The following is a 16,686-nucleotide window of genomic DNA, read 5'->3' on the forward strand; positions in this document are numbered from 1 at the left end:
CTCGAACCCTACTGTGAACTGTGCATGCGAGGGATCTAGGCTGCGCGCTCCTTGTGAGAATCTAACTCCTGATGATATGAGGTGGAGCTGAGGTGGTGATGCTAGTGCTGGGGAACAGCTGCAAATACTGATTATCATTAGCAGAGAGGTTAGACTGCACAGAGACCATAATAAATCAATTGCTTGCAGACATATCAAAACCCTATCAGTGAGTGACAAGCGAAAACAAGCTCAGGGCTCCCACTGATTCTGCATTATGTTGAGTTATATAATTATTTCATTATATATTACAATGTAATAGAAATAAAGTGCACAATAAATGTAATGTATTACATGAAACATCCCGAAACCATCCCTCCTCCACCCCGTCCATGGAAAAATTGTCTTCCACAAAACCGGTCGCTGGTGCCAAAAAGGTTGGGGACCACTGCAGTAGAGTGATATAGTACATAGTCATATGTGGTAGGCCTGAGTGGGTTATCAGAAATGGAATCCTTTGATTCCTGTTCTCATGCTTACAACTTTATCACTACCTGCCCTTACGTCTTTCACTTCATTTCCTTCATGGAGGAAAACTCAGCTTTGCCTCCACATGGAAGATACAGTTGTCCCTAGGTTCTGAGAGAGATTGGTTTCAGAACCTGCTTCAGGTACCAAAATCCGCAGACGCTCAAGTCCCATAGTTGGCTCTCCAGTGTCCATGGATGCAGAAGCCATGGATACAGAGGGCCGCCTGTACTTCTGTATGTCCTCTGTCTCTCTCATCCCTTCTCATAAGCCCCAAAGGAAAAGAAAAAAAACATAGACACTAGTTCCTCTAAAACCCGCCTTTGTTTAAACAACCACACTTCTTTAAGCATAGTCCACACTGGTCTCTCTTTTTTCATTCTCATTTATTACTTTACCCACAGCAGACAAGTTTCTGCTACCATTAGTCTACTGAAACTGCTGTGACAGAGGTTACCAACACCAACTTCAGTATTTCTTTTGAATCATTATCTTTCTTTTGCAACATTTTCCACTGATAACTGTATTCTTTGTGAATCTGTTTCCTCCCTTGGTTTCTGTGGTATCTCAGTGCCCTGATGTTTTCTTTATTCCCTTCTCTTTTTTTTTTTTTTTTTTTTTTTTTGCGGTACACGGGCCTCTCACTGTTGTGTCCTCTCCCGTTGCGGAGCACAGGCTCTGGACACGCAGGCTCAGCGGCCATGGCTCACGGGCCCAGCCGCTCCGCGGCATGTGGGATCTTCCCGGACCGGGGCACGAACCCGTGTCCCCTGCATCGGCAGGCAGACTCTCAACCACTGCGCCACCAGGGAAGCCCCACCTTGTCATTTTTATTCTTTGTGCTTTTCCTTCTCTACTAAACTTTTGGAAGTTGGTATTTTTCAGTATTGTCAGCCCCATTATCATCTCTCTTTATATATCTTCCTGATGAATTAATTTACATACAGAGTTTAAATCAACGTCTGTATGTTGATTACTTATAGACCTATATCTTAAGCACAGATCTCTTCTAACTCCAATCTCCTACATGCAACTGCCTACTGATATCTCTCTTTAGCAGTCTCACAAAGTGAACATATCCAAAAAATTTATCCTCCCCTTGAGCGTCCTCCACCCCAAAAAGAAAACAAAACAAAAACTTAACAAATATCTCCTCATTTATCTTGGAGAGAGGCCCCATCATCAAAACCAGAACTTTGAAGTTAATCTTAGTACTCACCTTTACTATGTCTGTAGCATTGTGTTCTTTTGGTTCTATCTTTTAAATATGTACCAAGTCTGTTTCTTTACTTCCTCTTTAAATATTGAATTTGTTCAAAGCTTTATCTGTTATCTTGGCAGTTACAGTATTTTTCTAACCAGTTTCCTTACTTTTAGTCTTTCTTATCTTTAATTTTACTGCATGATTTTATTACTTCAGGAATTTTCAGTGGCTTCCCCATCCTCCACAGAATAAAGTTCAGATTCCTAGACATGGCACACAAAGCTGTTCATGATCTAGGCCCTGCTGTTTTTCCCTGTTGTCCCTTCTTTATAGTCTGTGCCCCAGCCATATTGAATTACTTGTAATTCCTGGAAAGTGCCATTTTCTCTTATATCCTTCCCTTGCATAGACAGTTGTCTTTATGTATCTGACGGAGATTGGTTCTAGGACTTCCCTGCAGATAACAAAATCCATGATGCTCAAGTCCCTTATATAAAATGGGTGTAGTATTTGCATATAAACTATGAATGTCCTCTTATATACTTTAAATCATCTCTGGATTACTTATGATACTTAATACAGTATAAATGCTGTGTAAATAATTGTCAGCATGGAATTCTGCTTTTTGGAACTTTCTGGAATTTTTAAAAAATATTTTCTACCTTTTTTATTTTAAATATATATATATATTTTAACATCTTTATTGGAGTATTAAATATTTTCTATTTAAAAAATTCAGCCATGGTTGGTTGAATCTGCAGATGTGCATCCGGCAGATACAGATGGTCACAGTACTAGTACCTTAAAATGTTACTTCAAGAATGAAATATAAGATCATGGGGATCTTTTTATTTAATTTAAGCTACATGTTGTCTACTGTTTTCTTTTCTTTTTTTTTTTTTTTGCGGTATGCGGGCCTCTCACTGCTGTGGCCTCCCCCGTTGCGGAGCACAGGCTCTGGACGCGCAGGCTCCGGACGCGCAGGCTCAGCGGCCATGGCTCACGGGCCCAGCCGCTCCGCGGCATATGGGATCCCCCCAGACCGGGGCACGAACCCGCATCCCCTGCATCGGCAGGCGGACTCCCAACCACTTGCGCCACCAGGGAGGCCCGTCTACTGTTTTCTTAATCGAATGTCATGATAAGTTCAGTTGCCCAAAGGAAGAGCCAAGTCAATTTTTTCAACATAAAAAAATACATGGTTCTTTAAAAGTGATACAATTCCAAGGAAACTGGTGTGTTCCCAACAGTTTTTCATGTATAGCATTTAAAGAAAATTCCTGTGACTATACATATAACTTATTAATTTAACATATTTACTGAGGTCCTATTATGTGTCAGGCACTGTTGCTAAGAGCCAAACATACAGTGATAAGCCAGGGAGCCAAAGCTGCTACTCTCTATTGGGATGTGCAGAAATCAACAAATAAAATAGGTGTTAAAAACATATAAAGTAGCCTTCACCTGTAATACACCTCAGTCACATTTTTAAGATCTAACATGTTTTTGTTCCTTATGAATACAATTTTGACATATTTTTCCAATCCCTACCCACCCACATTCATAAGCATGGAAATACTTATTTTACTAGAAAATCAACTCTTTTTTTTATATTATATTTTTTGGGGTTGGACTTATAGACCTCAGAGCATCAATGTATATAACAGGGTTAGGAAATATAATTATACTTTATAATTTTAATCTTTTATCCATATAGTTTTCAGTCTATATATGCAGATGTATGAGATACGGCAAAAGAACTCTACCTGTATACTCTGATCCTTTTTTTGGAATAAGGGGTATAAATAATCATGGAAATGAAATAGTGAAAACTTGATTTGTCAGAAGTATGTGAATCATTACTTTTCTTATTAATAGTTGCATTTCTTTTGTAGGTGTTACTGCAGATGATCACATGATGAAAGTAGAGACTGTTCACTGCAGTGCTTGCAGTGTGTATATCCCTGCTTTACATAGCTCAGTTCAGCAGCACTTAAAATCTCCTGATCATATCAAAGGGAAGCAGGCAAGTTTTAATTTGTCTTACTGAAGTCATTGAATTGTTCATTAATCCCTTATTGCCGTTTAAAGGCTGTTGTCTCACACCTACCTACTTGTGTACAATCCAGTTAATCTCATGAGTGAATTACTGTAAAGATACTTAGTGTAATATAGTGGTTAAGTATAGTATTGTGGGCTCTGGAGCAAGACTTCTCTGAATCCTGGTTCAGTACATACATGTGTTAAGCAAGTAATAAACTTTTCTTTGTCTAAGTTTCCTTATCTATAAAATGAGGATGGATAATCGCTCTTCTCTTATGTGACCGATTAAGGATTAGGTTAATTAAAATATAAAAGGCACTTAAAGTTGTGCCTGGCACATAGTTAGCATTCAGGAAATCATAGCTGTTGTTGAACGGTTCTTTTTATTGTTAACATTTTTTAAACCTGGTACAAAATGATTTTATGAGTGTGTGTTTGTGTATTTTAGAACAAAAAAGAAAGACTTGATTATAGCATACATTTTTTTTTATTAGTTTCTGCTTTATAACAAAGTGAATCAGTCATACATATACATCTGTTCCCACATCCCTTCCCTCATGCATCTCCCTCCCTCCCACCCTCCCCATCCCACCCCTCCAGGCGGTCACAAAGCACCGAGCTGTATAGCATACATTCTGATGACTGGGAAAAATAAATTTAAAAAGTAGGATTACCAGTTACTATGTATTATTATGTTTTTAGTAGAATTTACTCAAAAATTCTAGGAAAAATTTACTATTTTCTTCTTGATTAGTATATTTCTGCTTCTGTATTGGTTTTATTTAGTCAAATTTATTTCAAATAAAAATATTTACTTTGTGAGAAATTAGTTTGTTTGAAAAGCAAATTAAAAATTCAAATATTAAAGACTTAAGTTTTAAATAGAGCATTCCTGAGTCTTAAATTCATATTTTGTATTGACATGAACCTCATTTAACTCAGATTTTTTTAGCCACTTTGAGCACGTACAATCTTTTTTTAAATCTTTGTCCTTTCTTTTTTGATATTCCCTTGACACCTTTTTGGCAATTAGACATTCCATTTTATTACCTTTCCTCCTTTGTATAATACATTCTTGTACTATTTACAGCCCAGAGAAAGACTGATTACTCTAGCAGTATGAAAAATTAGTCTTTCTTTTTTTGATAGTGTGAAAATGAATAGTTGGAGTAGCTGGGGCTGGGGGAGTTGGATGTAGCATGAAAAGGAGAGAAAGCAACTGTTCAGTAGACCCAGACTTAGAGTGTTTAGTGACTGTTTTTTGCTGAAGTTGATTGGCTTTTTGAATCTTCATTGTTTTAATTCATAGATGATTTAGATTGTGGTCACAGTAGCCATTGTTGCTTTATAGCTTAATTTGCCAGAAAATAAGTCATTTAATTCTAAGGATTCGAGCATGCAGTCATTTTAATTAAGGAAATATTTTTCATGGCATGGTTTTCAAGTATCTCAGTGTGTTCTGTTTTTCATAGGCTTATAAGGAACAAATAAAAAGAGAGAGTGTCTTGACTGCTACAAGCATTTTAAATAATCCAATAGTGAAGGCGCGATATGAACGTTTTATTAAGGTAAGATTTTAGTGCAAAAACTTCAGGTTATATTGTAGTATTGTAATAGTTAAATGATGTTATGGTAACTCTTTGTGGTGTTTAATATAGTACAGAATGAGGAGAATTTTACTTAATATTGTACATATAGGTAAAAAAATACCTTTTTTCCTAATTATTGGGATTTATTGGGGGAGGGATCAATAAACCATTCCTTTCTCATCGCCTTTCTAGCTCTGGGTCATTTGAGAGATACACAGGAGTCTGATAGAAGACCCAAATGTCAGACCCAATATTATCCTTGATTTTTTAAAAACAAGAGTGACTTGGTGGATATGTCTTAGATAGTCTAGTATTTCACTCCTAGACAGACTCACCTCCCTGCAACTTCTGTTACTGGTTCAGCTGGACAGCAACAGGGTTTTCCTAGTCTATCACATGGCATAGAACAGAGTAGAATGTACCCTTTCTGTTGCTAAGAAGATGCAAAAGAGGGTCTTGATGCCCAACTCAGTCCCTTCTTTCCCCTCTTTTGGGTCTTCCTAGCAAAGAGAAACTCCAAAGAGGAATGATGTATCCAATTTGTATTTCTTTTTCTAAGTCTACCAATTAGATAAGTCATTCCTCTACCTTGGATAAAAGTTGGAGGGGAAGTAGGAAGATCAGATATGTTGCTTCAGAAAAAAGCTCCCTCAGAGAATCAGGAGGCCAGGAGGAAAGAGGTTTGCTTCTAATGTTAGGAAACTCAGAGGTGAACAGTTAGGTATACCTGGCCTACTGCTTCTCAGGATTTTTGACATATATTATTCCAGTAATCCTTCTTTACATATTATGAGCACTTATTGTATAAATAAGAAACTTATTATTATTCAGGAAATTAATAGAAATTTTTAAAGGTTAGTTTTTGAGTCTTCATAAAATAATACCTCATTTAAAATCATCCTGCACTGAAGTGAGCCTGTTATGTTGAAGATTTACAAAAGTGTTATTTACATTAGTAACTAAATATTTTATAAATTAGAGAAGTTTTGTTTAATTTGGCTGTTGTGATTAATAGGTACTATTTGATGATCATTAAATTGTTATATATGTATATCTAATATAAATATATATATTTAGTGATCATTAAATTATTCCTCACCAGATGACTTACAAGCTGAATAAATCTCAGTTCTTTCAGCTTGTTCCTGAGGGCCCTGTTTTCTGATTTGTCCTATTTGGCACTGTTTACTGCACTCTTGACACCACTTTTAAAAAGAGAATGCAGCCCTAATTGAAATCCAATTTTGTGGGAGATATGACATCAGAAAGATTAAAGCACCATAGCTAAATTAGGAAATACTAAATTTTTTATCCTTGCTGTATCACAAACTTTTGAGAAGTTAATGGTTTCTATCGATGTATGAAAGTAATTTTTTTTTTTTTTTTTGCGGTACGCGGGCCTCTCACTGTTGTGGCCTCTCCCGCTGCGGAGCACAGGCTCCGGACGCGCAGGCTCAGCGGCCATGGCTCATGGGCCCAGCCGCTCCGCGGCATGTGGGATCCTCCCGGACTGGGGCACGAACCCACATCCCCTGCATCAGCAGGCGGACTCTCAACCACTGCGCCACCTGGGAAGCCCGAAAGTAATTTTTAATGAGAGAAGAATACAAATTAGAATTTCTATGTAGGGTTTTCAGGCTACACTTTAGAGTCACTTCATGGAATGGGAGACATCACTAAGTGGGAGTGTCTTGCTCATGTGCATCTTGTGGAGAAAGTACCTGAACTGAGGAGAACTCTTTTAGAACCTTGTTACTGCATATGATCCAAGGATCCAGCAGTATTGACATCACCTGGGAGCTCATTAGAAATACAGTTTCAGTTCATATCTGGGCCTGTTGAATAAGAATCTTCATTTTAACAAGATCCCAGTTGATTTATATACATGTTAAAATACAAGAAGCACCGGTGTCACATGATTCAGTGATGTCCTTTGTCCAGCATTTTTTGTCCAGCATTCCTGTCTGCTCTATTCCCTGCTGTCTGCTCTGTTCCTAGCTGTTCTAGATGTCTGCAGAACATCCTCTGCTCATAATCATCTCTGGTCATGGCTTTAAAATACTTTCATCTTTAAGTGCTCTCAGAATGACAAAATACCTTTTTTAATCTGCCCCGTGAAATAATCAGTTCATCAGTTTCTCCCACTTCTCCAGCTATATCATCATGTTCTGCCTTCACTGCCTGGACACTCATGGTTAGCCCTTACGACAATGCAGTGCTGCCATTCTAAAATTCTTTACTTAGTTGTTCTACCACTTAACAGTTTTTTTTTTTTTTTTTTTTTTGTGGTACACGGGCCTCTCACCGTTGTGGCCTCTCCTGCTGCGGAGCACAGGCTCCGGACGCGCAGGCCCAGCGGCCATGGCTCACGGGCCCAGCCGCTCCGCGGCATGTGGGACCCTCCCGGACCGGGGCACGAACCCGTGTCCCCTGCATCGGCAGGCGGACTCCCAACCACTGCGCCACCAGGGAAGCCTGCTTACCAGTTCTTAACTCTGCCATCTATGGTTAGCTTTACTAACTGTCTTTCCTGCTAAAAATATCATGGAATTATGCCAGTACTATGTTTGCCAGATTTTCACTGCAATTCACAATTTTACTTATTATCACTCAGTGTAACGTGCTTCCTGTAGTGACTATTTCAAACTTTCCACTCTTCACATATCCGGATTTCATTCTTACTCCCTTCACTTACCATATTCTTATCTCTTCTCTTGCTTTAGGGAGGTTGGACCATTAGATGTGAACTCTATAACTTTTCTCCTTTTTACTTTAGAATTATGTATCTTTTTTCTCACCCTTATTGTTTTTTGTGAAGGAAAACACTCTTTTTTTGCCCTTCATCTGTGTTCTTGTTTCATCAGTTATCTCTCTCCTTACTTTCATCTCATTTTTTTTCCTGTTTATTATCTTACTATTCTTCCCCAAAGAGACATGCTTATGAGCTCCCTAAGCTAAAAATGACTTGACTTTTCCTAGACTCTAGCCCTTCTTATCTTATTATCTCTTTTCTTACTATCATATTTGAAAAGGTAATTAACCTGCATTGTGCTCTTTGCTTTCTATATATTATTCAGTCTTTAATCTTGTATTTCCCAATTGGAGATGTGTGATTAGAATTCCCTGTGAAGCTAAAATCAAATAAAAAAGCTACCCAGGCCCCTTATAAAAGACCTTCTGAATTAGGGTTTCTCAGACTTCTCCGATAAAGATATCCCTAAATCTTTCTTAAATATGCAGATTACCAGACTTCTTTCCTGGACACTTTGATTCAGAAAGTTTAGGTCTGAAACTAATTCAGGAATTTGAGCTCCAGTACTTGATTAAATTAAAATATTGGAGTATGGGCCTGGGCCTGTGTGTTTTGAGAGCTTAGGAGGAAATTGTGCAGATTCATTCTTGGGCAGTCATTGCTGTCCAACTTCCATTTACATCATACTTTTGAAACTCTTCTTTCTAAGATTACCAGTGACTTAATTTAATTTTCAAAGAAAAAATTTTAACATTTTATTGTTTATTATTTTAAACATACAAAAGTAAAGGGAATAGTATAATAAATCCTTTAAGTACCCTTACTCAGTTTAATATTTATCAGCTTTAGTGAACTTTTTCAGTTCTTTTCTGTTACCTCTTTGTATCATTGGACACTGTTGATCTATTGATTTATTCTTGTAACTTTGTTTTGCCAGATGATATTTTACTATCCTGAGTTTCTTCCTGCACTGAGTATTCCTTTTCTAACTTCTGTCCCCATGTACTTTCCATAGGTTTTATTCTCAGCCCTTTTTTTCTATTTACTTTCTCAGCCTACCCTGGGCTTTCCTATTTAAGACCTGGCTTCACTATTCACTCTGTGCAGGCAATTCACAAATCTAAATATCTTATTTTGAAGTCTCTTCTCTTTTTTAGTTGCAGATTTATAGTTGCCTATTGGACATTTAGACATCTTAAATTCCAATTATATATAGCATATACCTGCTTCTCTTTCTCCGTCTTAATTTATCCATTCTGTTAATGGTGTCACTACATCTTTTACCCTTTCCTTTCCTGGGCTATTAGAGTAGCCCCCTCACTAGTATTTCTTCTCTTGCTACTTCCATTCATCCTGCATCTTCCTACCTGGAATATCTTAAAGTGTAGTACCATCTTATACTTGCCTGCTTTAAAAACCTTCATTGCCTCTTCATTTCTTACATCATTAATATAGCCTTCTAATATGCTCCAATTTGTGAGACATCATCCAGATACATAATTTAAGTATTTAAATAAATTAAAATATTAAAATTGTATCTGTTTAGTGAATTAAAGATGTCTGTTTTTTTAAAGTAAAAGTAAGGCATTATACCTAATACGTTTCTGATTTTCATTTGAGTTTTTAAAAGTGCTTGATTTTCATTTGAATTTTGTAAAGAGAACTTGCAACAGTAGTGCATTGAATATTGATGTAATTAAGTAGAACATAAATCTTCATATGCTTTGTTTTATGGAGTATAAAGTAATGACTTCAGGAATTTATATACCCACATTGGTATGAAATAAGTACTCAACAAATATTAAATGAATTTGTTATAAGTTGAAATTAAAAGTTTCAAATAGTGTTTATTTTTAATGGTATAGCAAATAAAAATTTCACTGATAAAAAATGAATGTGCTGACTTTAAAAGCTATTGTTTTTCATGTTTTTAGGGTGAGAATCCCTTTGAAATTCAAGATCATTCTCAAGATCAGCAAATAGAAGGAGATGAGGAGGAGGAGGAAAAGATTGATGAACCTATTGAAGAAGAGGAAGAGGAAGAGGAGGAAGAAGAAGAGGAAGTGGGGGAAGTAGAGGAAGTAGAAGAAGTGGAGGAAGTAGAGGAAGTGGGAGAAGGTGGAGGAGTAGAAGGAGTGGGGGACACAGAGGAAGGAGGGGACATAGAGGGAGAGGGGGAAGTAGGGGCAGTGGAGGAAGGAGAGGGAGAAGGAGAGGGAGTAGGGGAAGTAGAGGAAGAAGAAGCAAAGGAAGAGCCTGTCAGCTTCCCCGTTGACCAACCAGAAGAAAATTAAATATAAGGTATTAGTCAGTTTTAAAAGAAGCTTTAAATTTCTGTCCCAATGTGGAAAAGGGTAAGAATATCAGTAGTTTAAAATGAGAGTTAACACCCATGTTGCATGCATTCCACAGATTACAATTTGTTTTATATAATTTCTAAATGTTTGACATTTGTTTAATAAAATGAAGGTAAGACTATTTTAGTTTAGTTTTTATAGCTACCTAACTTAGATTCAATAAATTGTTTGTATAATTTTTAAGCTTAATTTTTATTACTTTATTGGTGTTGAGGATAACAGATGTGTATTGTTAGTGTATCTATTCTAATCATTTGAACTTAAATGCTGCTCTTGGGAGTATATATTCAAGTGTGCATTAATGTTTTGAATACTTACCCTAGAAGAGATGAATTGGGCAAGTATTTTGTGCTCTGTGTATTTTTTTACTGCATTGGACATTGAATATAGTAATTTGCGTTAAGATACGCTTAAAGCCTTTTTGTGACCATGTTTCCCTTTGTAGCAATAAAATGTTTTATACAAAAACTCTCTCCCTGGATTAGCAATTTAAAATGAAACAGAATTCATCATTAAATGAGTATATAAAATCAGGATTTGCCTTAATGTATGAGTTCAGCTTATAAGTGTTTTAAGATAATTGGAAGACTTGAATTAAAAAAATGTACTTCACTTTTTTTTAAGTATGATTAAAATATTTTAAAACATGTTTCAAATAGAAGTCAGTCTGTAACTGACCTTTTTATATTTGTTTTAATTCATTCCTTTACTCTGTGCCTGTGTCAGATCTTGAAATCTTAGAAATACATTTGAATACAAATAATTTTTCATAGTTATATTAGTTCTTTTGTCATGCCTGTTTTTGGCTGAAGAACCAAGAAGCAAACTATCACTTTTTTAAAAAGAATTATTTCTCTCTTGAATCTCTCTCTCCTTTTTATAGCTTATATGCTTCATATTTAAAAGAGAAAATGAGATTGATAGATTATCTATTTTCAAATGACCATCTGTGTCACTAAAAAATGTAGTGCTCTTATTTGAATCTTTACTCTGGTCTCTTTTGAGAGGGGGACTCTTCCAGTGAAATTATCTTCTCAAAATTTTGAGGCATTGAATGGGTGAACATATGGGTATATCAAGTAATTTTAAGGCATTAAGGGGATGAATGTATGGGCATTTGTAGAATTTCACAGATAATTTCTCTTTTTGCATACAACAAAGCTTTTAAAAATACATTTTTGAGGTCAATTTGGGTTTATTGTTGTGGGCTAGATTTGCTTATCTTTAAGATGGGAAAATCCAATAGACATTTATATCCCCTTGTAGGGATTTGGAGCCAAGTAAGAGAAGTTTAGTTGAAAACAGGAGAAATTTGGATCCTATCTAGGAGTCTGTATTTACTTAAATAGGCTGCAGAGAGCCTTTGTGCTCAGGAGTTCAGATTTTAAAGCTAATAGGACTTGATGGACCCTCCTGTTTCTCTTTTATTTTAAAATTTGGGGGAAGGGCTAAGGTAAAAGGAGAATAGATGCCTTTGAGATTAGAATTGCAGGCGGCCCTCTGTATCCCCAGGTTCCACATCCCCAGATTCAACCAACTGCAGATCGAAAATATTCGGGAAAAAAAAATTTCAGAAACTTCCTAAAAGCAAAACTTGAATTTGCCAAGCACTGGCAACAATTTACATAGCATTTATATTTTATATAGCACTCACATTGTAATTAGGCATTATAAGTAATCTAGAGATGATTTAAAGTGTAGGGAAGGATGTGCGTAGGTTATATGCAAATACTATGTCCATTTTATATAACGGACTTGAGCATCACGGATTTTGGTATCTGTGTGGGTCATAGCACCAGTCCCCTGCAGGTACTGAGGGATGACTGTATTGGGTTATTTTGGAACTAGTAGAGTGCTTTAAAAAAAAAAAGTGTCCCAAGTACTTTGGCTGATATGTGAAACTTTTGGAATTCTGTATAACAAGAATCTGTGTAACAACTTCTAAGTAAATGTTTTAGAATGAGAGATAAAGAATAAGTATTAATTTTTGTCAGAAATGTAAAAACCTTTATTCAGATTAACTTATTTGCAGGGTATTAATAAAGTATTTTGTTATTGTACTTTATTCAGAGATTTAAATTTTATATATCTTATCAGATAAATTGTAGATGGGCAGTTTAGTTTGCCGGCAGACTAATTTTTGTGATCCTTAGTGTTTATATTTTCAATACTTTTGTGATAAGGATTTATGTAATATCTATAATACCCTTTCAACTTCTCTTACCCAAGTATTATTTGTTTTCTTTATGAAAAGGCTAAAACATGTAGTTCTAATAACCAAAGAAATTTATATACAGCACACACAGTTGTTTAAGCCAGAAGCCTAGGGACTATCCTACAGTATTCTCTTTTTATCACTGTCTACCTCCAATCTATAAGAAAGTCTATGTTTTCTACTTCCAAAATTTATCTGCCCATTCTAATACCTCTGCTGCTCCCAACCCCAGTTCAAGTCACCATCATCTCTTTCCTGAACTATTGAAATAGCTTATTAACGAATCTTGCTTCCACTCTTACCCTGCTAGGATTCAGTTTTCCACACAGAACTATAGTCTTTTAAAAATGTTAATTCAGATAATGTTAGTCTCCTGGGGTTTTTTTTTTTTTGGTACCCGTACAGTCAGTCCAAACTCCTTATCATGGCATTCAGGCCTGGTTTAGCTTTCTGACTTAATATCATGTCATTTTTCCCACTAGCTACAATGGCTTTTTTAGTTTTTAATGAAACTCTTGCCTATCTCCAGACCTTTGCATTTTCTGAAACCTATACCTGTCAGCTTTCTTTAGCAGACTCTTCAGCCTTTCTAACATTTATGGGTATCATAAATATTAGAAAAGGCTTTTCTGAGGAAAGAAGGATAGTAGTTCTTAGATTTTTGTAAAAGAGTTTGGGGCCATCTGTGCCCCAGATGTACTAGATCATATTCTTTGGTGATGGTATGTTTTTAACAGGTATCCCAGGTGATTCTGATGGTAGTGGTCAGTGATTGCATTTGAGAATATTTATAGTGCCTTCAAACAAATTTAAGTGCCTTCAACTCTCATATCAAAGCAGGAGCTTTTGTCCTTTAATAAGCTGATACAAGTTTGGGAGAGACTCCATTATATTTTACAAAAGCATTGGAATGACCTGTTATAGACTTCTGAGGAGTCAGAAAAGGGCCTTGTTTTTGTTCTTTTCCCTCTTATTAGATTATTTAATTCTTACAAGCATTTTGTAAAGTCAAAGGAATAGTAGTTCTCCCATATAACAAGCTTGCTATTGTTTCATTCCCCTACTTGAAATCCTTCATTGGCTTTCATTACCAGTTAGTATAATATCCAAATCCTTTTAGTGTGGCATCCGTGTTTTGTTTTGTTTCTTGTCTGCTTCTCCAGCCTTATATATCAGTCTTAACATATTTATATTAACTGCCTGTTCCCATAAACATTTTAATTTATGATCCTACTTCAGGAGACAGGAGTGGTTCTTAAGAGTTGCCAAGATATGACTATAACCTGACTATATTATAACATCTAGATATTATATTTGTATTTTATATCACACTATTATAAAATATACTCATTTATATCATAGTTTATAGTATAATATAATATAATTATATAATATAATCCTTTCTAAGAATGAGATTGAGGTAAAAATAACAAAATATCTACAGAAATTTGTATCCCAAAAGTCACAGACATACATATAGATAAAAGAACTACAAAGGCAGTATTGGTAGTATTACATGTTAAAACATATTTGAGAATTCTATTTTTATTGACAAGATTGTTTTTATTATAGAGATAGATAGTATCAAGTTATCTTGTTATTAGACTTAAATTCTTTAACATTTGCTTCACCTACCAAATTGTCCTTGTTTTGAATACAGACTTTTTTCTATATATATGTAAAATATACATACCATAAAATTTACCACTTTACCATTTTTGAGTGTACAATTCAGGGGCATTAATGACAAGCAAACTTTTTATTACAGTTTGCCATCCATTGTCATTATGCTGATGGACAGAAAATGGAGTAGTCATGCTGGCAGAAGTGTTTCAGTCCATGGGGCACTTACAGTTCATGTTATAAATTAATAATTTCACTTTATTTGATAGTTATAGTTCCTACCCTGATAGCTGGATCTCTACTTGGCATGCAAACAAAATCAGGGAGCCTGCAAGGCTGGGGGCAGATTTTTGGCCGTGGTGAATTCAGTCTGCGTTGCCACCATTTGAGGGCTCCTTGGAAACAGTCATACTAGTCTCTTCCCACTTTTCTCTTCTCTCTTGATTTTCCTAGTTTTTGTTCATCTGTTTTCGTTTAAAATTTTTTTTTAAGTTAGTATATTGGGATAGAGGTGAGGTGGTGTTAATGGAGATGGGAGATGGTCTCCCTGGTGACTGGGAGTATGGAAGGGAACTACAAGTAGCTTCGTTATTAGATGAATATGAAGTATGAATTTGGGTGGAGTTCCAGATCAAAATGCATACTGGATTTAAGTTACTGTCTTCTAAAGTTCTATTAAAATTACTGAAGTTACACAATGATAAAAAATTACAATAATGAAGATAAATCCATAACCACACTGGAAACACAACCAGGGTGCTGTGAGGCATTTCTAGAAGATATAAGATAAGGAACCAGATTTTGGTGAAAAGAAGAGAGCTACAGCCACATACAGATGACAGTTAAGGAATTACCTCTATTTTTAGAGGCAGCTGTGAGAGTGGGTGGCTATAGTATGACAAGACAGATTTTTTTTAAAAAAACATCTTTCTTGGAGTATAATTGCTTTACAATGGTGTGTTTCTGCTTTATAACAAACTGAATCAGTTATACATATGTTCCCATATCTCTTCCCTCTTGCGTCTCCCTCCCTACCACCCTCCCTATCCCACCCCTCTCTAGGTGGTCACAAAGCACCGAGCTGATCTCCTTGTGCTATGCGGCTGCTTCCCACTAGCTAGCTATTTTACGTTTGGTAGTGTATATATGTCCATGCCACTCTCTCACTTTGTCCCAGTTTACCCTTCCCCCTCCCCATATCCTCAAGTCCATTCTCTAGTAGGTCTGTGTCTTTATTCCCGTCTTGCCCCTAGGTTCTTCATGACTTTTTTTCCCCTTAGATTCCATATATATGTGTTAGCATACGGTATTTGTTTTTCTCTTTCTGACTTCACTCTGTATGACAGACTAGGTCCACCTACATCTCTTCAAATGACCCAATTTCATTTCTTTTTATGGCTGAGTAATAGTCCATTATATATATATGTACCATATCTTCTTTATCCATTCATCTATCGATGGACACTTAGGTTGCTTCCATGTCCTGGCTATTGTACATAGAGCTGCAATGAACATTGGGGTGCATGTGCCTTTTTGAATTATGGTTTTCTCAGGGTATATGTCCAGTAGTGGGATTGCTGGGTCATATGGTAGTTATATTTTTAGTTTTTTAAGGAACCTCCATACTGTTTTCCACAGTGGCCGTATCAGTTTACATTCCCACCAACAGTGCAAGAGGGTTCTCTTTTCTCCGCACCCTCTCCAGCATTTATTGCTTGTAGATTTTTTGATGATGGCCATTCTGACCAGTGTGAGGTGATACCTCATTGTAGTTTTGATTTGCATTTCTTTAGTAATTAGTGATGTTGAGCATCTTTTCATGTGCCTCTTGGCCATCTGTATGTCTTCTTTGGTGACATGTCTATTTAGGTCTTCTGCGCATTTTTTGATTGGGTTCTTTTTTTGCTATAGAGCTGCATGAGCTGTTTGTATATTTTGGAGATTAATCCTTTGTCCATTGCTTCATTTGCAAATATCTTCTCCCATACTGTAGGTTGTCTTTTCATCTTGTTTATGGTTTCCTTTGCTGTGTGAAAGCTTTCTTTCTTTTCTTTTTAAAAATATATTTAATTTATTTGTATATATCAGAGAAAAAGAATAAGTGAAACTGAAGGAATTGTCAAACGTCAAGTAAAGTAAATATCTTTTCACAGTAAGATATACTATTTCTTGGAATATTCTTCCACAGTTAAGAAAAAAGACTGCAAAACATGAAGGTACAGTGTCATTCTTTTTGAGAAGTAACGTATATACAATAAAGTGCACAAATCTTTGTATAGGTGTCATTGGTGCTTTTAGGTTGTGTTTTAGTTGTAGACAGTCAGGTATCTTATACTTCTTCCCAGAACCCCTCCCGTACTTTACTTCTCAACTTTCATATACTGTGAGATTTATTA

General features: G+C 36.0%; 1 protein-coding gene across 5 annotated transcripts in view; it reads left to right on the top strand.

Moving 5' to 3' along the window:
- Nucleotides 1-10,779, top strand: part of ZNF326 (zinc finger protein 326) — a 37,394-nt gene extending 26,615 nt beyond the window's left edge. For all 5 annotated transcript variants that reach the window (XM_060090087.1, XM_060090090.1, XM_060090088.1 and 2 more), the window contains 3 exons: nt 3,607-3,737; nt 5,227-5,322; nt 10,030-10,779. In XM_060090087.1, the coding sequence (XP_059946070.1) occupies nt 3,607-3,737; nt 5,227-5,322; nt 10,030-10,389 (587 nt within the window). In that variant the 3' untranslated portion in view covers nt 10,390-10,779. The remainder of the gene's footprint in view (nt 1-3,606; nt 3,738-5,226; nt 5,323-10,029) is intronic.
- The last annotated feature ends 5,907 nt before the right edge of the window (nt 10,780-16,686 follow it).

This window comes from Mesoplodon densirostris, chromosome 2, assembly GCF_025265405.1.
Source record: "Mesoplodon densirostris isolate mMesDen1 chromosome 2, mMesDen1 primary haplotype, whole genome shotgun sequence".
In the NCBI taxonomy this organism is placed as follows: Eukaryota; Metazoa; Chordata; class Mammalia; order Artiodactyla; family Ziphiidae; genus Mesoplodon; species Mesoplodon densirostris.